The 24,000-nt window shown below is 47.1% G+C and overlaps 1 protein-coding gene across 1 annotated transcript in view; it reads right to left on the reverse strand.

Moving 5' to 3' along the window:
* znf407 (zinc finger protein 407) overlaps nucleotides 1–24,000 on the reverse strand; it is a gene marked incomplete at its 3' end in the record, with an annotated part of 221,238 nt that overhangs the window by 55,866 nt on the left and 141,372 nt on the right. The window contains exon 9 of the mRNA XM_083762008.1: nucleotides 17,648–17,826. Coding sequence (XP_083618134.1) covers nucleotides 17,648–17,826 — 179 coding nt within the window. The remainder of the gene's footprint in view (nucleotides 1–17,647; nucleotides 17,827–24,000) is intronic.

Genomic DNA, 24,000 nt, shown 5'->3' on the forward strand with positions numbered 1-24,000 from the left:
AGTTCGGGGTAAATTGCAGATCACCGATCGAGTCATTTGGAGTGAAGATCAGCTGATCACCGATCACCTCTAAATCTTGTAGTAGCATTAATAAAAATAAAAGAGACACAATAATAACAATAGAAAATGATATATAGGTCCGTGGAGAAACCCTGTTCAACTATAGGGTTTAAGCAGTTGATTTCAACATCACCATTACCGCCTACCTTCCCTACACCTCTTGAGCTATGAAGTTGAGTCGACACGAGTGAGTCTGGCCCTTGAAAGAAACGCGCACGCACACATACACACGAACGCGCACGCACGCGCACGCACACACACATGCGCACACACACACACACACACACACACACACACACACACACACACACACACACACACACACACACACACACACACACACACACACACACACACACACACACACACACACACAAAATTACAAGAAGTCTACACAATTAGATAATGTAGAAGAATTGTTATTTTGAATCAACGTTTGCCTGTTCTCTCTCCTAATGGTACCATCAGCAATACAGCACGGAATTGTGGACACAATCGTATCCAACGATAACAAAGAAAAGATTATTTCGTTTTGGGTCTGCGAGACAAAATGTCTTCAAATGGTGGCCTGTGGCTCAAATGGCTGAATAATGAATGGTTGAACAGCACTGCCTCGTCTGAGCAGATAGAGTACAGATACAGTACAGATACAGTAGACACAGTACATACCACACAGCTTCCTCCTCCTCCTCTTTCACAGTCAGGTGTCAGGAGAGATTTCATGGCCTGTGCGTATGTGTGAATTTGCCACACCCCTTTTGAGTGCTAATTTACCCTTTTAAGTTTAATCTCCCAGTGAGTGGCTTTCCTCGCCCTTTAATTAGGCTATGGGGAGTCGAAACAGCAACACTAAACACACGCACGCACGTACACGCGCGTGCACACGCATGCACGCACGCACGCACTTATTATCTCTTGCTAAAAACACACACACACACACACACACTCAAGATTTGAGACACGGCAGTCCTCACAGGCCCTCCGCAGGCTTCTTTCACACTGTGACTCCCTATACAACCACACCAGAGAGAGAGAGAGAGAGAGAGAGAGAGAGAGAGAGAGAGAGATTGAGTGTTAAGAAGAGGGAGGGAGGAAGGAGGGAGAAGCTGTTGCCAGACCTACCAGACAGGCGCGGCCGTGCTCTGCTGTCGGCCAGCGTCCTTTCCGGGTTTTTAGACAGCTGCTGGACGGAAATTAAGCCCCACCCACGCGGCTGACTGCCAAGCGTTTCCGGGAATCTGGCTTTTTTTTAACTATTTTGAAAAACATTTTTGAATAGTTAAAATAGCCAATCTATAAGCTCACAACGTGTCGATGTAGATCGGCTAGTTGAACTATTCAAAAATGTTTATAAAAAAAGTAAAAAAAGTAGTTTAGCATGGACGAAATAGAGCCCGCCCTGTCTCTTAAGTGTGAGTGCAGCCTCTCTCTCTCTCGCTCTCTCTACACCACCTGTACCACAGTGCTCTCTCTCTCTCTCTCTACACCACCTGTACCACAGTGCTCTCTCTCTCTCTCTCTACACCACCTGTACCACAGTGCTCTCTCTCTCTCTCTCTCTCTCTACACCACCTGTACCACAGTGCTCTCTCTCTCTCTCTCTACACCACCTGTACCACAGTGCTCTCTCTCTCTCTCTCTCTACACCACCTGTACCACAGTGCTCTCTCTCTCTCTACACCACCTGTACCACAGTGCTCTCTCTCTCTCTCTCTCTACACCACCTGTACCACAGTGCTCTCTCTCTCTCTCTACACCACCTGTACCACAGTGCTCTCTCTCTCTCTCTCTACACCACCTGTACCACAGTGCTCTCTCTCTCTCTCTACACCACCTGTACCACAGTGCTCTCTCTCTCTCTCTACACCACCTGTACCACAGTGCTCTCTCTCTCTCTCTCTCTCTCTACACCACCTGTACCACAGTGCTCTCTCTCTCTCTCTCTACACCACCTGTACCACAGTGCTCTCTCTCTCTCTCTCTCTCTACACCACCTGTACCACAGTGCTCTCTCTCTCTCTCTCTCTCTCTACACCACCTGTACCACAGTGCTCTCTCTCTCTCTCTCTCTCTACACCACCTGTACCACAGTGCTCTCTCTCTCTCTCTCTCTACACCACCTGTACCACAGTGCTCTCTCTCTCTCTCTCTCTCTCTACACCACCTGTACCACAGTGCTCTCTCTCTCTCTCGCTCTCTCTACACCACCTGTACCACAGTGCTCTCTCTCTCTCTCTCTCGCTCTCTCTACACCACCTGTACCAGCTTCATACCACTCAGCTCTACTTTCCACAATTATGTTTCCTCTTCTTTAAACTCCCTTGTCTTTTCCCCCCCAAACACGGCTGCTGCATTACCCAAACAAAATTGTGCACTAAAGAGCAAAATACAATAACAGCACCGACGAGAGAGTGGCTCGTTATGTTGGAAATAAGAGGGCACTTAATTGGGGTCTGATAGCCTAATAGGCAGTCCTCTGATTACCAACTCTGCACATTGGCTTAAATTAGCCCGCTGATGAGCAGCCAGGGGATTCAATTAGGCTGGGGGAGAAATAAGGAGCTCTAATAGGCCACTGTATCAGGAAGCCTGGGACCGGGCTGGGCTAAAGCACTAGTAATTGGCTGTTTAGTTGGGGAAGTTTAAGCCATTCAGACCTGAGGACGACACTATGCGGTAGATTTTAACCACTTAAAACCGTTATTTTAAACTTTGAGCTGTTGAAAAATAGCAGATCTACAAGCTCGCATTTTTCAAAAAAAAAAGAAAAAAAAAGAAAGAAAGTCTACAAGCTTGTAGATTTTTTGAAAAATCATAAAAATGTGGTGCAAATGTTTGAAAATATGTTCTTTCACAGCGAACGTTATAAACACTTTTGCTTCTAGAAGGGGGGGGGGGGGGGGGGGGGGAGTCCCTGGAACAGCATATTTGAGATGCGTGTCGGCGGCCAAATACATATAATTTTTGGGTTCCTTGACATGGAAACGTTGGAGAACCACCGACATGGAAACAGATCAGAAAACTGATATAGTATTTAGAAGACAACTGTAGAATGGAGTCCTCATACAGTGGGTCTAAATGCGTTAAGCCTGTTGGTAATTAGTGATGGGGAGACGCTCTGAGAGCCACCAAGCCCCACAGACAGACAGACAGACAGCATGGATTAAAAGCTACATACAATTTCATGAAGGATTCCCCCTACACTAGAGCTCTGGTTCCTAAACAATTAGCACAATAAGTCAAATCACAGATCACAGGCTTTAACCTTTGCTTTTATGATTATGACATATCTGAGACATTAGGGGTTTTATGAAAGATACCTTTGAACAACACCTCTCGGAATTATAACCATCAGATGATGCACCATAATACACTATAATACACAGATTTAATCTAACTCCAAGAAAACACTGTCAACTTCAATTAGTACCAAACCCTTTATGCATGTTGTGCCCATTGAGAACTGTGGGCATGTGCATATGTTCTGAGAATGTCCCAGAGTTAAGATATTCTGGTCTCGGGTAGCCAGGACACTATCAGAATTGTTTGAAATCGATTTAGCTGTTAAACGATGACTCCACATTCTCTTTACCAGTCACTCAAAAAAAAAGTACTCTTTGCTGGAGTTACTGCTGCAAAAAACTCATTGTGTCTAGATGGAAACCTCTTACTGTAAAAGACTTGGGAAATATTATTTTTGAATGTTTTAGGATAGAAATGATCAATTGCAAGAGCAAATGGAGCCAAAAGGCAATCTATTGGTGGATTTATATATGCCACAGAAAAGGTCAAAGCACTTATAATAGCAATTATAATTAGTTATATCATTTTTATTTTGTTGTTTTATTAGCCATGCAGTCCTATGTTGTGAGATGTCGATCTAACTGGTGAAATGTCTTTCTCAATTGTATAATTGGAACCAATGGGAGGGTGGGTTTCGTGGGAGGGTGGGGAGATGGGGGATTTGTAAAATGACAAAATGATTAAGGAAAAAAAAGAAAGGTGCCTTTGAATTTGAACATATTGCTATAGGTTCAAATGCTCTAATATGAACTCACTCTTGACCACTAAAAGCCCTGGGCTCTGTTGCTATTGCCACCATAGACTGTCCTTCTATGCTTGGAATACTCAGCCGTTTCTCCAGCAGTGCCCTGTTGGCCAGGTGTAGTTAATCACAGCTGATTACACACCTCAGTAATGGCTGCGCCCATGCAGGGCACCCCTCTGTGGATTCGTCTTTGCCTCAAGTACTTACTGAGGGCTGAATATCTTGTCCACCAATGATTGGTACTGAAAGCTGAGTGAGAGATACGGAGGGGATGTGAATCAACAGTCCAGTCTTGTCTCAATCTGCTCCATGACAATTTCCGCCTGGGCTGTTTTATCTTCTCTCTTCTCTCTCTCTCTCTCTCTCTGTCTGTCTGTGTCTCTCTGTGTCTCTCTCTCTTTCCCCTAGTTCACCTTTCCCGTTATCTCTTCTCCCTCTCTCCTCTTCCCCCTTGTCTGCCTCGTTTTCCACGCTTTAAAAAAAACCTCCATCGACGTTTTCCCCCCACCAACCCCACCTGTAACTCTCTCTGTCTCTCTCTCTCTCTCTCTCTCTCTCTCTCTATAGTAACTATATCTATCTATAGTAAAGTACATTTACTTTCTTTTACTACCATTTTTGTTGTCTCCACCAGGCCGAAGGCATGTGGGGAGAGTATGTTTTGCACTCCGTCCGTCAGCGTGTCCGTCCGTCCGTGTGTCCGTCCGTGTGTCCGTGAACAGCTAATCTCGGCCACCGTTAACCCGGTCGATGCCATATTTTGCACACACACTCCCTGGATGCCAACCATGAACCTCTGCCCCAAACTTTCCAGAACAGCCTGTTATAGCGCCACCAGGAGGCCGCTTTGTGCAAAACAAGTTTTTGCACAGTACACCTACAGATTTTGTCCAAACATCACGCAAATTTGTACACAGTCTCTCTAGAGCCATTCAACGAAACGGGTCTTTCAGATTTATCAGACTCCATCCTGATTGGTTAAGATTGGCTTCCAAAGTTCACAGGAGTGCTCAGTTTCAAACAAAATGCTGCAAATCATGAACACATCGCGTGATTTCCCTGAAATTGTGCACCCACATTCCCACTAGGCCGAGGACGAAATGCCACATGAACAATTTCAACTCAGCCTCAAGGTGGCGCTATAACTGACCGAAAAGTGTTTTTACCTCTAACTGCACGGATCTGTGGATAACCTGGTGGAGACCTGTGCCCGGAAGGGCACTTTTTCTAGTTTTTTATGTTTTTTTACTTTTTTACTTTACATGAGTGTCCACTACATCTAAGATAGGCCACTACAATTATTTGAAAACGAAAACTTGAGTTACTTTGTAGATTTGGATTATTACCACAAGACATACATCAGCAACTTCAACCCTTATATATACACAGCACATTTGGGCCATTTGAAAATAGCCGATCTACAAGCTCACACAATTGGGATTGAATAATGGATAAGGCCTTATAGGAGCCGGCGGTTCTCTGTCCACTCCCATATTCACCGACCGTCCCATACGGGGAGAGAGCATGCAGCCCTGCCGGGGACAAGGACCCCTGCCTGCCCCACGCCACTCAGAGGACAGCCACGTGTGTGTGTGTGTGTGTGTGTGTGTGTGTGTAGTGTCTTAGACAAGCTGTTATTTCCTTGCAAATACACACACACTACATATACGTTCTCTCCCTGACCCCGGTTTGCCTTCAACCTTGACCCTGTCAACATCATCTTCTGCCATGAGCACAGTAAGGCACATAAGCACGCACGTACACGCACGTACACGCACGCACACGCACGCACAGAGGGTGAGCATTAAGACAGATAGCATCCAAGAGACCACCGACCGCAGCGTGGTATGGGTGTCAGCCAAAGCCCTGAATGGCCACTAAACGGCTTTAGAAGGAGGGAGGTGATGGTGGGGGGGTGGAGGGAGGTGATGGTGGGGGGGTGGAGGGAGGTGATGGTGGGGGGGTGGAGGGAGGTGATGGTGGGGGGGTGGAGGGAGGTGATGGTGGGGGGTGGAGGGAAGGAACGGAGGAGAAACAAAGGGCCAGTCTTGGGGGGGGTTTCACGCTCGTCGGAGCAGGCCATTATATGCAGGAGAAAACGCAGCGTGCCGCTTCATGGGCCCTGCATGCACAGAGCCCAAACTGCCATGCACGGGACCCTGCATGCATAGCCCAAACTGCCATGCACGGGACCCTGCATGCATAGCCCAAACTGCCATGCATGGGACCTGCATGCAGAGCCCAAACTGCCATGCACGGGACCCTGCATTCAGAGCCCAAACTGCCATGCACGGGGCCCTGCATTCAGAGCCCAAACTGCCATGCACGGGGCCCTGCATGCAGAGCCCAAACTGCCATGCACGGGGCCCTGCATTCAGAGCCCAAACTGCCATGCACGGGACCCTGCATGCATAGCCCAAACTGCCATGCACGGGACCCTGCATGCATAGCCCAAACTGCCATGCACGCTGCGTTGTGTTGAACAGAGCTACACTTTCTAACCACCTGCCCACTATAACCAAGACATCAGACATCACACACTGTACTTCCCACAGATTACACACACCCCAAAGTGAGTTTGAAACTATGACCAACGACAAAAAAAACCTCCCATATGTGCTGCAAACACAGGAACACGATTTGTGAACTGTTGCTACAAAATAAGGTTAGCCTTCTACTATCTGTACCAAGTAGAGCGCTAGAAATACTGCACATGTAAACAGAGCTGTGTACTATTTAAATATTCTTGAGAAAAAATGCTGCCATTTGTTTCAAAAAAGCTTTAGAACCCGTAGAACATACAGTATATACTTTCCCCATTTTCAAAGGTTTTTATATTTTGACACTTGCTTTGGCAATGTAACCCATGTGTTCTCATGGCAATAAAGCTCATTTGAATTGACAAGGCCAGTGAGTCGATGTCTTTCCTCCAACTGCGCCTTGGTCTGCCCCGGGAGTCGGGACAGAGGGAATTGACATCCTGTAAAAGTGGCACAGGAACATAGTGCAAACACTGCAGCTATCTGATGACAAACTTCTGCACCTGAGAGAGGAAATAACTCTATAGATGTGGCAACAACCTGTATCACAGCCTATCAGATCCCTCTATACGTAGATGTGGCAACAACCTGTATCACAGCCTATCAGATCCCTCTATAGATGTGGCAACAACCTGTATCACAGCCTATCAGATCCCTCTATCGATGTGGCAACAAACTGTATCTGCAGGCTCATATCAGAGCCTCTGGGCTGTATTTTGCGTGTCTTAAGTACCAGGTCTTATTACTTAACTTAAGACCTGGAGGTGTGATCAATGCAATTTGGCTATTCTGAGTGGCCAAAGAGCATTAACCACACCTCCAGGTCTTAAGTTAAGTAATAAGACCTGATACTTAAGACACGCAAAATACAGCCCAATAGCTCCAAAGCAAATCATTTATGTCATGGGCCGTTTTTTTAATCCAAAGAACAGACCTATCTGTTCTCGTCGGTATAGAGGTTGGATATTAGTTGCGAGTTTTTACTCTCAGTTGAAAACCTGCAAAACCTGTCAGTCAGTCACGCTAAAACCTGTCAGTCAGTCCGTCAGTCACGCCCTGTGACACGCTCCATATATGTCCAATACAGAATTCATTCCATATGTTGATCTGACCTCATCTGACCTCATCAAACTCTGTACACTCAAGACACTGCCCCCACTGCCACCCTTACTGTAGATCTCCAAGCTGACTGTAGATCTCTACATCTGACCTCACGGACACCATGTTGATCTGACCTCATAAAATCCTTAGATCTCCATATATGGAGCCGACCTGTTCTGACATTTCATATGTTGATCCTTCCCCACCCGTCCTTCCTCTTCGATGTCTCCCTTTTGACCTGTCCATCCAAACTCTAGACGGGCCTGCCCTAAAGTTAATAGTGCAGCCGTGCCCGGCAGCCGGCAAAAACTAGAGTTCTCAATAGGCCCGAAAATTAAGGCCCGGCCCTACCTGGGCCCTACGTGGGCCGTAACTGGGCCCTAACTGGACCCTAACTGGGCCCTACCTGGGCCCTACGTGGGCCGTAACTGGGCCGTAACTGGACCCTAACTGGGCCGTAACTGGGCCCTAACTGGACCCTAACTGGGCCCTACCTGGTCCCTACCTGGGCCCTACCTGGGCCCTAACTGGACCCTACCTGGGCCCTACCTGGTCCCTACCTGGGCCCTACCTGGGCCCTAACTGGGCCCTACCTGGGCCCTACCTGGGCCCTACCTGGGCCCTAACTGGGCCCTACCTGGGCCCTAACTGGGCCCTAACTAGGCCCTAACTGGGCCCTACCTGGGCCCTACGTGGGCCCTAACTAGGCTGGCCCGAGGCCCCGCCTGGCCTTACTAATTAGCACACATTTGACACCCTACCTCGCTTCCCGCCCTCAGGGCGTCTTACTGGTATTATTGGTTCATATTATGAAGAATGGCTGTATTAAGCTGGCTGTATTAAGCTGGTTTTCCAACAGTCACTCCGACTTTGAAAGGAAAGACAGTTTTAATAAGAGTAATAAGAGTAGTACTTTTACTTCTACTCCCCTACATCTCAGAGGTAATTGTACTTTTACTCCACGGTCTCCACTACAATTATTTACAGATTTAGTTACTATTTACTTCGTAGATCTATTATTTTGATTACAAAACAAACAAACATTAATCAATTCAGCCCTATACATGTTGGCCTTTTGGATAATAGCCCATCTACATTGGCTATTGTAGATCTGCTATTTGACAACTTGAAATGGGTAAATTCTGCATAATGAGTACAGTACTTTTGTAATGAATGCAGTACATTTTGATACCACTATACTTACTTACTCAAGCAAAAGTATTTCTAAATTTCAGTACTGAAAATAAGAATCATAAAACACGGAACGTGATGTTAAGACTGCCAATAGATGGTGTGGGCTCACATGAGATTTGCCTTGATGTTAAGAGTGGCATTGGGAAGTGTATTCCTTAAGTAGGGTATGATGTCAATTTCGGGACACATCCTCAGTAGTGTGCCTTTGAATCAGCGGGTGTTTCGGCCTTCAAACACTATACACCTTCATCAAAGGTGGCCAGCTAAAGGGTGATCAAGCCTTAGCTTGTATCCCATGCCCAATCATTAAGATTTGCCTCCCACGGGACTATGCAAGGCAGTACTGAAAATAAGAAAGTATACTTCTTTTTTTTCCACCACTGATGTCTCGATAACAAAAGACAAACAAGCGTTGGTGCTGAAGGTGCAGTTATTATTCAGGGAGAACAAGGTGAGGGGGATGCTGAGAGGTGTCCCTCCATGGGGGAATACTCCAATTAACACCCCATCGCCGCCTCAAGTCCATGCATGCTGGCCTGCTGCCTCCAATGAGCAACGCTACAGTAGAATGAGTAGATGTCGGGAAAACCGAGGGAAAACTAGATAAAGTGCACAAGTCTACACCAGGGCAGGTCAGGTTGTGGCCTCCTGGTGGCGCTATAATAGCCCAATGTGAAAAGGGTACAATTTCTTCTTACGCATTGGATGATTTGAGGCATTTTGTTCCAAAAATGCGACTTGCAACTCGCTATAACAGGCCAATGTGAAAAGGGTGGGATATATTCCTCAGCCTAGTAGTCTGTGAAAGACTTCATGTAAATTGCACACTGCGTTCATGATTTGAGGCTTTTTGTTCAAAACGGGCCAATCCTGCAAACTTTGAAAGCCAATGTTAGCCACTTCGGACGGAATATGAAATATCGGACAGATCTGTCTTGAACACATGACTATAGAGCTACTGTGAAACGATTTGCGGGAGTTTTGGACAGAATCTGGAGGAGTAATATCCATATATGTGTTTTTCAAAAGTCGGCCTCCTGGTGGCGCTATAACAGGCCGTTCTGGAAAGTTTGGGGCAGAGGTTCATCGTTGGTATCCAGGGAATGTGTGGGCCTTCGGCCTGGTGGAGACAAAAATCAAGAGTCCCAGCAATGGAATATTTGCCAGTAAAGACAGACATACGAGATCAAGTTAGGATACTGTACACAGCATTTGTGCATCTCACCTAGGGTCTGGAAGTGGGGACCCCCCAGGGGTCCTTGAGGGGGTTCTAGGGGGTCCCCAGATAAATTAGATAAAAACCAAATGGATTCTGTGGCTATAACTCTGAGAGTGTGCAAATGGAACCAAATGGACCTTTACGGGTCCATTTAGTTCCATTTGTACACCCACTGTTTTACACTACAGTAAAAAAGCTACATTGACAAAGCTACGGTAGCACATCACACAAATTCAAAATATTTCTACCGTCTATCGCCCTTGGTCTTGTCCTTGCAGTGGACCGAAGCAGATGTTAAGCCTGTCACAATTCACTTTCCCTGTTCTTTCACTGGGACAAAGAAACCAATAGATGTTCTCATCGTGAGGCCTTTTTTCCTGGGACAGTTCCAGTAATAATATCCTGTGACTTCCCACTGGGGGATTGGAAGAGCCTTCCCAGTCTTTGAGTTAGCAAAATACTATTCAAAGTGTACAAAACCTCCTTTGAGGAGTTATAAAGTTATATGACTTTGTCATGGCACGATGTGGGGGCGCATACTCTATTCATCCATGCTAGGGATGTTAATAGTTAATCGTTAATCACCGTTAAAAAAATAAAACAGTTAAAGAATTATCGAAAATTCAGCGGTTCTATCATTGGGTGGTTTTCTGTGCTGTCTGCACGGCCGAGGAATTAACGCACATGTGGACCCGTTAGAAAAGGCCACAGAAACATATCAATTATTAGTGACCTAATCGATAATTCCCATCCCTAATTGACGCGCGGCACCATCATACAACGACTATAAATGAAGCATAAGCGCCCGCACAACCAGCGTGTCGCCCCAACAATGCCTTATTTATTTTTTTAATACGGCGCTCCCATCATGCCAAGGCGACATAAGGCAGCCGACATAAAGACACAGTTTGGGTGAACACCAAAACGCTGATGATGACTTGTTGACTTGATGACTTGTTTTTTTCTTCATCCTATACGACGCGTTGTTGTTGTTGCTTTTTTTTCACCCCGGAAAAAGTGTCACTTATAGCATGTTGTTATTAGAAACAGATGTTTGATTCTTATATCAGCGAGCGGCTCCTTTTCACCGCGCTGGCACGGTGTTGGTATATGCGTGCCACACCGGGATACCGCGGGACACATTTGCATGACATAAACACCTGCACCCCCCCCTCCCCTCCCCCTCCCTTCGCCACCCTGCCAATCGTCAGCGAGACAAACACGGCCCTGTAACACGACACTCAGGTAAAACTCTGGAGAGTTAATCTTACATTACACTGCATGAACAGCAGGAGCTGCAGCGGAGAGAGTGACGCCCACGCGCACGACAACAAAAGTAAAAGCCACTGAACTACACGTTTGTGTAATAAGAAACAAGACACACAAAAAAATACAGAAACTACGACGCATGCAAACAAATGGATTTGCCTGTGGTTGTGATGTGTGTATTAAGACCATCATTTACCAGGCCGGAGCTCTCCTATACTATCCTATAGGCTCCTACGGTTAGACATCCATCACACGTTATTAGGGAAAATAGAATCTGTGCGACGAAGCAGCAACAACACCTCCCAGAAGTTTGTGTGTGTGTGTGTGTGTGTGTGTGTGTGTGTGTGTGCGTGTGTGTGTGTGTCTGTGTGCACGCACTAGGCACAAATACTCAACCAGTAACCAGTAACTAATTACAGAGCCATTTGATCGCTGTGCCCCCAAGTTCTGTAATTATTATGACCGTGGTCTAAAATTAGAGGTATATTTCACAATTAAGACATGAGGAAATGAGGATGCTCTCACCGTGCTAATGGCCACAGCCCTACCTGAATGTGAACGTGTGTATGTGTGTGTGTGTGTGTGTGTGTGTGTGTGTGTGTGTGTGTGTGTGTGTGTGTGTGTGTGTGTGCGCATGCGTGCGTGTTAGAGAGCGGTGCTAGTTACCAAAGGAGGACAGGAGGCTGTTTTAACAACCGCGCTGCCCTCAAACCATCGCTGACCTTGCTGGAGGGAGATAATAAAGAAATAAGGAGAGGTACCATTTTCCCAAGGCTGTGCCAATCACTGGCGTATGGCTGCAGTGTGAGAACTATACAGAGCGAGGAGAAAAGAAAGTTATCATAGCGCACGTGGTGTGTGTGTGTGTGTGTGTGTGTGTGTGTGTGTGTGGGGGGGGGGGGGGGGTCATTCATTGAGCAGGAAGGTTGCGATGTAATGCTGCGAGATACCTGTAGCTCCCAGTCTCACTGCGCACTGCAAGAACCCTGCATGTCCATTTAAGCCATTGAGACATGAGACCAGATTCTACAAATGTCTTCAAAATCATGACAGATTTCTGAAAAACCTACGTGTGTTTCTAAGTCAGTGGTTCTCAAACTATTTCATGTCAAGGACCCCCAGAATTATATATATGGAATTGGCCGCCGACCCCCCGTCTCAAAATAATATGTTGTTCTCCAGGGACCTCCCACAGAAGCAAAGATTCGAGTTGAAAACGTTCGCTGTGAAAGAATATAAATAATGGTTAAAAGCTATAAGGTATTATACCGTATATAAAAACGGGTTAACTCTCCATTATTACCCGTATATAAAAACGGGTTAACTCTCCATTATTACACTCTAGGAGGTTGTGCAGTGCGCTGCAGACGCACGGCGCCATCGCCATGCATCTGTGGCGAGATCACACCTCCTCCACTCCCTTTGCACCGCACGGCTTATCTCTCCGCAGATCTCACGGCGAAGACAATTGTCATTACCATTTTATTAAAATGTGTCACCATCAGCAACATTTTTCCTCCCTCATATCAGACTTTCATTTTCCCCCCTTTTCCTCATCTCTCCATCTCTCTCTCTCTCTCTCTCTCTCTCTAATTCTAATCATCATTCCCCTCCATCGCTCGCCCGGGTCTAATTCCCCCCCCCCCCTCCTCAGTAGGCAGAGAGGACCTCTCCTTTCATCCTTGAGAAGGGTTTTAATTCGAAGTGCAACGCTGAATAAAAGAGGGAAGAGAGAGAGGGAGCGACGCGACTAGCAGGAGAGAGAGAGAGAGAGTGATGGAGAGAGACAGAGCCGAGTCGGAGACGTCCGGGTGTCAATCAATCGAGCGCGTGGGGGGGGGGCTATGAGGACTCGTGACTGGGGTGTGGAGGGGGGGGGGGGGGGGGGGGTGTCGTTTGATCTGTGTCTTTCAAAGGGAGAACAGCGGGAAGGGCCATCACAGACGATTTGCCTCTCGCATGCCAGCCGCCTCGCCACTCTGACAGAGAGCAATCACAAGCAGGTTAATTCAACATCTACCTTCTTAATCTTTTTTTCCCTCCATCTCTTTCTTTTGGTCTTGTTCGGTCTACTTAGATGAAACGTTTGTGCCAAACACACACACACACACACACACACACACGCACCACACACACACGCGCACACAGATGCCTGCACGCATGCACGCACAGCCTCCACTCTCACCCTTCTTCAAGAGAAGAAGGGCGAAGACACAGAGGGATCATGGGGATATAACACACTTTTAAGCAAAGATGCAGGAGGCCATCTTTTTTTCACCGAAGGTCAGCTGAGTGTATGTGTGTGAATAAGTGAAGGGTGAAGGAGAGTGAGGCGAGATAGTGTGGGGAGAGAGCAAAAAGGTGCTGTGGGGTGAGAGGTGGTCTGGGTGGGATGTGGGGGGGGGGGAAACAAAGCCCACACAAGGTGACACATGCAGGAGAGGTGGAGGTGGGGAAAAATAAAGCAAAAAAGCTCGTCCTACAATTTAGAGAAAGGGGAATGCATGATCATAACAAACAATAAGTCTACATGAGAAGAACCCCCCCATGCAACCCCAAGCCGGTGAACTTCAACAGTCAACACCTTGAGGACACAACCCGGGCCCAGCTCATTGGGGGGGGGGGGCTCCTTGCCAGGCCTCGCCGGCCGGCCCGCACCACCTCGCCCCCTCTGAGCTCTGGCGCTCTTCACGTGAGAAGCAACAACAGGTCAGAGGGATAACAGGATAAAGTCTGTCCTCTCTGCTCCCCTCGACGAAGGACGAGCACTCGGCGGATTGGATTTGGTGGTCTTCAAGGACAAAGGGGACGACGACGCTGGGACACAATGGAGCCAATGGACGAGGAACAAGATTCCATCTGTCACTAGCGGTCCGGTCCGGAGTGATTGGCAGGGCCGGCCCAGACGAGTAATCTTTGAGTGCTTCTTTCTCCACAGAGGCTCACGCCAGTCTCTCTCTCGGTGGAGAACGGGGTAGAGCGCGCGCACACGCACACACACACACACACACACACACACACACACACACACACACACACACACACTACAGTTGGATTATTATAATCACATTACTTCCGCAAGTTCCGGGTGTACTGTACTCTTCTTCGGAAGTCCTAGGATCACTCAGAGGTTGCAGAAGAACACCCTCTATCAAAAACACTGAAAACACGACAAACACGTACACATGTGCGTAAATGACGGTCCGTGCGTTGGATTGAAATGACGTATACATCAATGGCACTCAATTTAATCTGGAAGTTTACACTCTGCTCATTCCTGCTTGCTTTGCTGCTGTCATGCTGCTGCTGCTCCACCACTGCTCAGACACTGCTGCTCCCCCTCCACCACCCCAGCTACCACCTGCTGCTCCACCACTGCTCAGACACTGCTGCTCCCCCTCCACCACCCCAGCTACCACCTGCTGTTTTGGATCTGCTGTTCATATACGCGGGATTCGGAGCGACGGATGATTTCCGCAAGTCGGTCTTTTGGTGTGCTGGATAAGCGTGTGCACCCCATCCCACTGAGGCTAAACTTTATATTTAAATAAGTTGATGAACAACTAAAAGGCTCACGACTACCTAAGTCAGAAAGACATTATTCTTTGAAACAAAGCGATCCTTATTTCTGAACGGTGACTCAGCTTTCTGGAGAAGACGCTAGCTGATTGACTGCACTTGGCCACCAGTTTTAACGAGCCTCAAGCTAACAATTGTGGAAGATGGTTATACACGGCATAAAGCTTTCACAGTTGACATGGCTGCGACGATGAGAAATGATTATATGGTTGCTGCATTTCCCTGTTGTTTGACTGAGTGCAGCCATTGTTTGATCAGTAGTTGAGGTTGTCTATAAATACGGCTCCTTCCCTCTGTGGAGGTAGAAATGCTGAGGAAGACCAACGACGGAATATTAGTAATAATAGTAATATTGTCCTTGCTGTCAACTAGGTGAAAGAAATTACAGATTGACCGAGACTATTACAGATTGTATGGAAGACCACATCAAATGCTCTAAATAATAACCGAAAATAGACAATCTACATGCTCTCAAAGATTGAGAGCATGTTTTCGCTGTGCAAACGTGCCTCCAAAGAAGACATGACGATTGCTTCTATGGAATCAGAAAGACGTTCTCAGTCGTGGCGACTGAGAACTTTAATCCATGTGTGTGTGTGTGTGTGTGTGTGTGTGTGTGTGTGTGTGTGTGTGAAAATAAGCCCAGCGTTAGTTTATACAGGGACTCGTGAGTCTCATGCCGAAGCTGGAATCAGCTGTCAGTCAGTTCCTATTCTCATTCACAGCTCAGCTGATCATTACGTCACTCATTCATACTCCAATCAGAGCTCATTTATTTGTACTTTTAGGTGGTATGACCTTAATTACACCCATCATCATCATTTTTCGACTGCGGTCAAGATCATGGATTCCACAATGCTATACGCCAGACTTCCCAGTCCTTCATTGCCACCCCCAGTTCCTGCCTACTGAAGCATGTGTCCCTAGCGATGACATCAGGGAACGACAGCTTTCTACCTCTGGTCCGCCCTGAGGCAGGACTCCAGAGAAAAGAAGAGAATTACATCCAAAAAACCCTGAACTTTGAACATTCAGTGGATTTTCTGTGGCCTGGTTTTCTCTGGGGTTTGGAAGCCTTTTGAGCTGCAATGGAAACAGGCAAAACAGTGAAAACATCTGCTGGAAAACCATTAACATATATGGGATTTGCAGGCAGTGACATCACAAACAGCAGGAAAATCAGAGCACTTGTTTGAGCCAGAAAACCCCAGACCACAGAAAATGTTAAAAGTTCAGGTTTTGCTTCACTACTACAGCTGCTTCTTCGACCACAGGTAGAGGGCACTGCCGTGCGGCTGCAGTCAAAGCTTGCCTCCTCCACCCCAGCCTCCATGCACCTTTTGATCTCAAATCTGGCATAGGCTCAAATGCTTGGGAAATATGTCTGCTAATTCAAGCAAAGAATCTATGTCAACATATTGCTTACTTATTGCTCAAACATGTTCTTGAACTGGAACTGGAATTCGCGTGGGCATGGCTCTAAGTAAACTAGAATTCAATATTGATAAAGCAGCTCTAATCTGATTCATGTCTTTGTATGCTTCAAGATTGAATGATTCAAGTTAATCTGTCTTGTCTTGATAGAGCACAGAGCCTTTAACGCCAAGTTTAACCATTATACCATTTGTTGCAAAAAAATTGTGAATCTACGTTGACGTGAGTGCTTCCTGTCTAAAATGAACCTGGATGGGTTTTGCATGTGTGTATTGTTCCGGAGCCGGAGCATTACCAAGGACATTACACACAGACGCCTGAGATGGCTAGTACATGTACTGAAGGTTGGAGCAGGACCGCATCACAAAGGTGGCCTTAAGATGGACACCACCAGGAAAGAGAAAACCTGGGAGGCCCAAAACCACCTGGCGCAGAACTGTGACGCAGGAGCTGGAACAGATGAACCTTGTGTCCTAACCTAAGTGTCCTTATACCTGCGTGCAGGTAGGCCAGGTCAGGGTTCTCTATATATGTGTCCTTATACCTGCGTGCAGGTAGCCTGGTTAATAAACCAGACTAATATCGCACGGACCGCGGGATATTAGTCTGGGGAGGCTCAGCTTGGATTTCATTTCCAGGGGGGCGGGTTGAAACATTTTCTCTTTGACGCAATTGGTCAGAGCTACTGTCAGTCAAAGGTCTCAAGCATTGAAAGTCACTGTACCAAAGCCCGCCCATATTGCATACCGTGTCCCGATTGGCCGCCCCATTTCTCTGGTGTAGAAAATGGGCGTACAATTGAGCCTCTCCAGACCGTAATCCGCCGGCAGGCAATTTATTTTTGCCAACGGCTGATTCGGTCTGGTGTATTAACCAGGCTAGCGTGCAGGTAGGCCAGGTCAGGGTTCTCTATGTGTCCTTATCTGCGTGCAGGTAGGCCAGGTCAGGGTTCTCTTACCTGCGTGCAGGTAGGCCAGGTCAGGGTTCTCTATGTATGTGTCCAGGCCAGGTCAGGGTTCTCTTACCTGCGTGCAGGTAGGCCAGGTCAGGGTTCTCTATGTATGTGTCCAGGCCAGGTCAGGGTTCTCTTACCTGCGTGCAGGTAGGCCAGGTCAGGGTTCTCTATGTGTCCTTACCTGCGTGCAGGTAGGCCAGGTCAGGGTTCTCTATGTATGTGTCCAGGCCAGGTCAGGGTTCTCTTACCTGCGTGCAGGTAGGCCAGGTCAGGGTTCTCTATGTCGGGGTGCTGGTCCTTCAGGTGGTTCCTGAACTCCATGGGGGCGTTGGTGGCGTGCTCACACTTGGGACAGTTGTACATCTTCACCCCGTCGTGCTTCCCCGTGTGGAGGATGTGCTTGCGGATGTTCTCAGCGCAGTTGGATCTGAGGGGGGGGGGGGGGGGGGGGGGGGGGAGAGATAAAAGGCATTCATTCTTGTTTAAATATAAACAGAGATTAAAAGACAAGGGGGACATGAGAGGAGGGGCGGGAAAAAAACAAGAAATAAATTCCCAAATGGGTGACAACAACAACGTTCCCATGGATTGTTTGCTGTGCTAACATTTAGTTTTGCTTGAAATGATGACCAAGCTCGTGCTCGGCTTCAGAGCTTGGGAGAGGGGAGGGTTATTATTTGGACAGACCTCTCAAGGCGTTCGTCTCCTAAAACACAGTTAACGCCCAGACTTCCATTTTCTGGTGGGGACGCATGGGGGAAATCCCCTCACCTATTTTTTTTTTGTCAGATGTCAAAGTATACACAGTTTTATGTCCACCTTGTCTATTTCTTTTACAAGCCAAACCGCGGTGATTCACCCTGGTGGTGATTTAGCACTGCAGCTAGCAAAAAGTGTCCATAAAAAGAAACAAAGTCTTTCACAGACTACCAAAAACACAATTGGTTACACATGTTTCCATGCCACCAACTCCTTTTGTTCTCCTGTCAGGCTTACACATATCTTTTAAATATTGGCTTTCCTCATACTTGTTCCGCTTAGCATGTGACATGGTGTCGAGAGCTGCAGGCGACTGGCGCTGAATCGCTGTGCGCGCGAGTACGAGAACACATATCGCTGTGGAGATACAGTATGCACGGAGACACCCGTGCTATGTGTCTTTTGTGGCTGTATGAAGGTTGTGGGATTAGAGGCATGAGCACGGAGATGTGCACGGAGCCTGACGCGCACGGAGCGTGACATGCACTGAGCATTCGTGTGTGTGCAATAGGGGAAGAGCTGCTCTGGTCAGGTGTGTATGTGTGTGTATGTGTGTGTGTGTGTGTGTGTGTCAGTGTGTACTTGTATTACAATGAATGTGAGAGCCACATGTTACTCAACACGTATAGAGATTAAGAAATGATCACACATTTTCAGATTTACAATTAGGAAAACATTTGGCTTGCGGTTAAGGCTCACGCATGCTCCAGTTTTTAGAGGTCAAGGTCGGGGTTGTCAGTTTATACTTTTGCGTATTCATAACAAAATATGTAAATATATAAATGCCCATCCCAAATCAAATGCTGTCCAACATTTTTGCATGTCCTCGCAAGAATAGTAATACAAACATCTGCTTGTGTGTGTGTGTGTGCACAGACAGGGGTCTTTGGGCTGGTCAGACGAGGCAGTGAGCTACTGCTGGGTGCAGGATGTAATGATGTCAGCTCACAGAGTCAGACACACACACACACACACACACACACACACACACACACACACACACACACACACACACACACACACACACACAGGCCCCTTCTGATTAATGAGGCTGCCTGACCTGCTCCCAGGCCCTATCTAAACCTGCCCACGGACACGCACACACACACACACACACGCACACACACACACACACACATGAGAGGGAGGGGGGAGCAAACATGTCCGCACACATACATTCATACAGTACATACGTACGTACATACAGCACAGACACACACTTTCGTCAAACACACATGCGTGCAAGATATGCCACACGTGCACACACTTGTACACAAGCATGCCTATGCACACAGTGGACGAATCCATATAAAAATATCACACACACACACACACACACACACACACACACACACACTGCATCATGCAAGTAAGCATGTGCAAGGACCGGAACAGTCTCAAACATGCACGCATGAGCATGCACGCACGCACACGCACACACACACACACACACACACACACACACACACACACACACACACACACACACACACACACACACACACACACACACACACACACACACACACACACACACACACACACACACACACGGCATCATGTGTTGATGGATGGGGCACTCGTGCTCGGTTTGGGCCTGACATTCTCGGACAGTATAATACGCAATTACTCTCCCTTATCACCTTGGCCGGGACAATAAAGCCTCACAGTGCCATAGCTCACGCCAGCCAAGGAGAGAATTTGTTTTCACTTTTGCAGAGACACCTCTCTCCATCATGGGGCCATGGTCCAGCCCTGGCCAGCTTCATTTGGGACTGCTCTTAACAGGGTACAAAAGAAAACATAACAAACCCACACACCGCCAGACCCCCACTGGGCTCTGAAATACTGTAGGAAATAGTTAGCTGTAGCCACCGGTGAAGGCACTTCACAAGAATACTGTAGGAAATAGTTAGATATAGCCACCGGTGAAGGCACTTCACAAGAATACTGTAGGAAATAGTTAGCTGTAGCCACCGGTGAAGGCACTTCACAAGAATACTGTAGGAAATAGTTAGCTGTAGCCACCGGTGAAGGCACTTCACAAGAATACTGTAGGAAATAGTTAGATATAGCCACCGGTGAAGGCACTTCACAAGAATACTGTAGGAAATAGTTAGCTGTAGCCAACGGTGAAGGCACTTCACAAGAATACTGTAGGAAATAGTTAGCTGTAGCCACCGGTGAAGGCACTTCACAAGAATACTGTAGGAAATAGTTAGCTGTAGCCACCGGTGAAGGCACTTCACAAGAATACTGTAGGAAATAGTTAGATATAGCCACCGGTGAAGGCACTTCACAAGAATACTGTAGGAAATAGTTAGATATAGCCACCGGTGAAGGCACTTCACAAGAATACTGTAGGAAATAGTTAGCTGTAGCCACCGGTGAAGGCACTTCACAAGAATACTGTAGGAAATAGTTAGCTGTAGCCACCGGTGAAGGCACTTCACAAGAATACTGTAGGAAATAGTTAGCTGTAGCCACCGGTGAAGGCACTTCACAAAGCTGTGCACCGCGGCCAAGCTAAATGCTACTGTGGCGCTGTGCTCTCGCTATAACTGCAGAGTAGAGAAATGAAGCACAGCGTTAAAGTTTATACAGGGACACAGAATTCGCGTGCCTAAGCTGTTAGTCAGCTGATTGTATCCATCAGTCTATAGCTTCCAATTCTCATTCACAGCTCAGCTAATCATTACATCACACATTCATATTCCAATCAGAATTCACGCTCACACACACACACACACACACACACACACACACACACACACGCGGTCCATTCACGGCGTTCACTTCACCTCTGCTGGTTTTGCTGCCTGCCTCGCATCCACTGATGCTTAGTGCCTCCTCCACCCCAGCCTCCACCTTTTGATCAGAGCCTGGCATATACTGTAGGCTAAAACAGATTATATCTGCTGTTCAAATGTCAATGTCTGCTGATTCAAGCCAATGTCAATGTATTGCTTATGTATTAATATTGTATCCCTATGGGGGTTTCGCTAACGTTCCCTGGTTTACATTCAGGATCATCTGCCAAAGAGGAGCCTTTAACTGTATTCCATCTGTTGCAATACATGCTTAATCTACTTTGACATAAGCCAGAAGATACAGTGTCTCCCTCGCTTAATTAGACAATGGATAAAAATATGTAGAATTGTGAGTAACCTCATGATGTTTGTGTATATTATATATATCCCAAATCACTTATTCCCCTAATTAGTGTTGTGATTACATCGCAGGGATATGGATAACGAATGCCACCACCACCACTGCATCCGTTTGCCATATAGGGTGGGAAAAAAACTTTTGTTTTAGGTGCAATGCAGAATTCCAAACTGCCACATGCTTAGCGGTAATATGAATTATCATACATCATGGAGTTAACCCGTTCTGGGCGGGAACCCCTGTTGGTGTTAGCATTATGTTATGCTTTAGCTATTGAAAAGTAGTGGCGCACTCCGAGCTCGTTTTTTAACTCAAATCTTTGCTTCTGAGAGGGGGTCCCTGGAACAACATATTTTCAGATGGTGGTCGGCGGCCAAATACATCAATACGTCATGTTTGGGTTCCTTGACATGAAATATTGAGCACCACTGATATAGAAACATGAGGTTTTTCAGAACAATTTCGCCGTCAGGCCTAAATGGGATAAAAAAGAAAAAGGAAAAAAAGGAAAATACATTTAATACTAAATGAACTCATTTCTTATTCGGGAGCAGCACGGCATAAATAGATAAAATTTGCAGCAACGCTAAAAGGTTCTAAAGAGTGCGCGGGTGGATTCCTAAGGGGGAGGAAGGAGGAGGGGGGGGGGGGGGCTATCTCTCAGATATGGTAATGGCATAATTGTCATATTAAAACAACACAACGCACGTTTAGGAGTCAGCAGGTGTCACCGTTGGTGAAAAGCCCACATCGGTCCTCTCCTGCTATGCACGTGTGACACACACACACACACACACACATGCACACGCACACACACAGGTCCTCTCCTGCTACGCACACCGTATTAATTAGTCCAAATGCTGTTTCAACTGCCTCCCCGTCCACGCACGCGTGCTCGCACGCACACGCACACGCACACGCACACGCACACACACACACACACACACACACACACACACACACACACACACACACACACACACACACACACACACAGGGAATCAGCCTGACGCCCAGCGAATGTATATCACCCCCAGAACTCTTCTCCCTTCTCTCTCTCTCTCTCTCTCTCTCTCTCTGTCTCTCTCTCTCTCTATTTTCAACCATTTCCATATTCCTCCTCCTGGACCACAGCGTATGGAAATGGGAGAGAGAGAGAGAGAGGTGTAATTGAGAGGTGCTTCGTTAGGGAGATTCAGATGTGTGTCTTTTGTAAAAGACTCGAGTCCCCCCCCCCCTTCCAGTCATCATCATTAGCGTCCCCTCTCTCTCCCCTTCACTTTACAAGGTCGTGGGCCCTCTGACATCGGCAGGGCGCGCGCCTCGTCCCCTCCTCAAAGCACCGCCTGGGAGTCGAAGCCGACCTTTATTTCCGCGTTGCCGGGATTGAGACGTGAGCAGTCTAACCACTTTTCAATAAATAATAACAGCCCCAGAAAGCCTGGTATTAACGGCAAGAAGAAGTCAGGAGGCTAGATATCAATTAGAGCGTTTATGATGCCTCCGCAGCCTCTAATGAGAAAACTCCTCATTGAGAACAATAGAAATCACCGCTTAAAGCGTGCAGCCGGGAAGTTTTTGTGCTTGCATAAATAGGGCGGGGGGATAGATAGTAAAGTAGACATTGTTAATTGACAGCCGAGGAGACTCCCAGTGCAATATCATTAGAATATTTACCATTTCTACCCCCAACTATAATTATCTCCCCTCTATTATCCAGGCTCTGTCTGTGAATAATAGATGAGTGGCATTTGATGCATCATTCACTTCTCACTCATTTACATGCATTTGAGGAGTGGCCTTGATGGGGCGACGCTATTGTAGCAAGTGGTGTATCCAAAGATGTCACATTTAAGCTTAAGCATGAATATTATCTCCATATGGATGTATTAATATTGCAAATGGGATTTGCTTCGGCAAACGGTAAAAAAATAATATCTGTGTTTCTAGAATTAAACATTGCCAGTCACACCACCGACCGCTACTGCATTTGTCTCGGAGCTAAATATGTTTTTTTGCCACGGCACGGCAGGATATTTATTTCATAAGCCGGGGCTTGTATCAAAAGGTCAAACGCACTAACACCATCTAGTACCTCCTTATCTCGGTCAAGTCGCTAGAGACGCCGCGATCTTTAAACATGCATTCAAAGTGTAAGAGCAGGGGGTGAAGGCGAGGCCCCTCGTGGCTGTCGGAGGGGGCCCCTCGTGTCGGAGGAGGCCCCCGCATTCAATTCCTCATCCCCACATTAGTAAGCCAGCGGGGTTCTTTGCCTCGACCCCTGCTCCCCCCTCGCCCCCTCCCCCTCCACGTTTGCCCCCTCCCCCCTTCGAAACCCCTTGGCACCCCCGGGGCTACCAAAAAATGTTAATTGGGCTTCTAATTTGCTGTTTCATTTGCCACAATCTGTAACGATCATACGGGGTATCAGTGCAGCAACAATGGGGGAACAATTGGCCTGTTGTGGGTCTCGCTGCGCCGGGCCATGCCACGGCCGACGCGTTAACAATTGATAGCTAATGATAGCTTTCCTCTGCGGTTTCAAATAACATTAGCTCAAGGTGACATGGCCTTCTGTTAACTAATTGTCTGCCGCAAGGTGGCGACAGTTAGGCCAGTTAGCTGGGCCACGCAGAACACGACTGATTACCATGTTTTCACATCCGGGTTACTC

The sequence above is a fragment of the Protomyctophum parallelum genome, assembly GCF_964188405.1.
Source record: "Protomyctophum parallelum genome assembly, chromosome: 3".
Taxonomy (NCBI): Eukaryota; Metazoa; Chordata; class Actinopteri; order Myctophiformes; family Myctophidae; genus Protomyctophum; species Protomyctophum parallelum.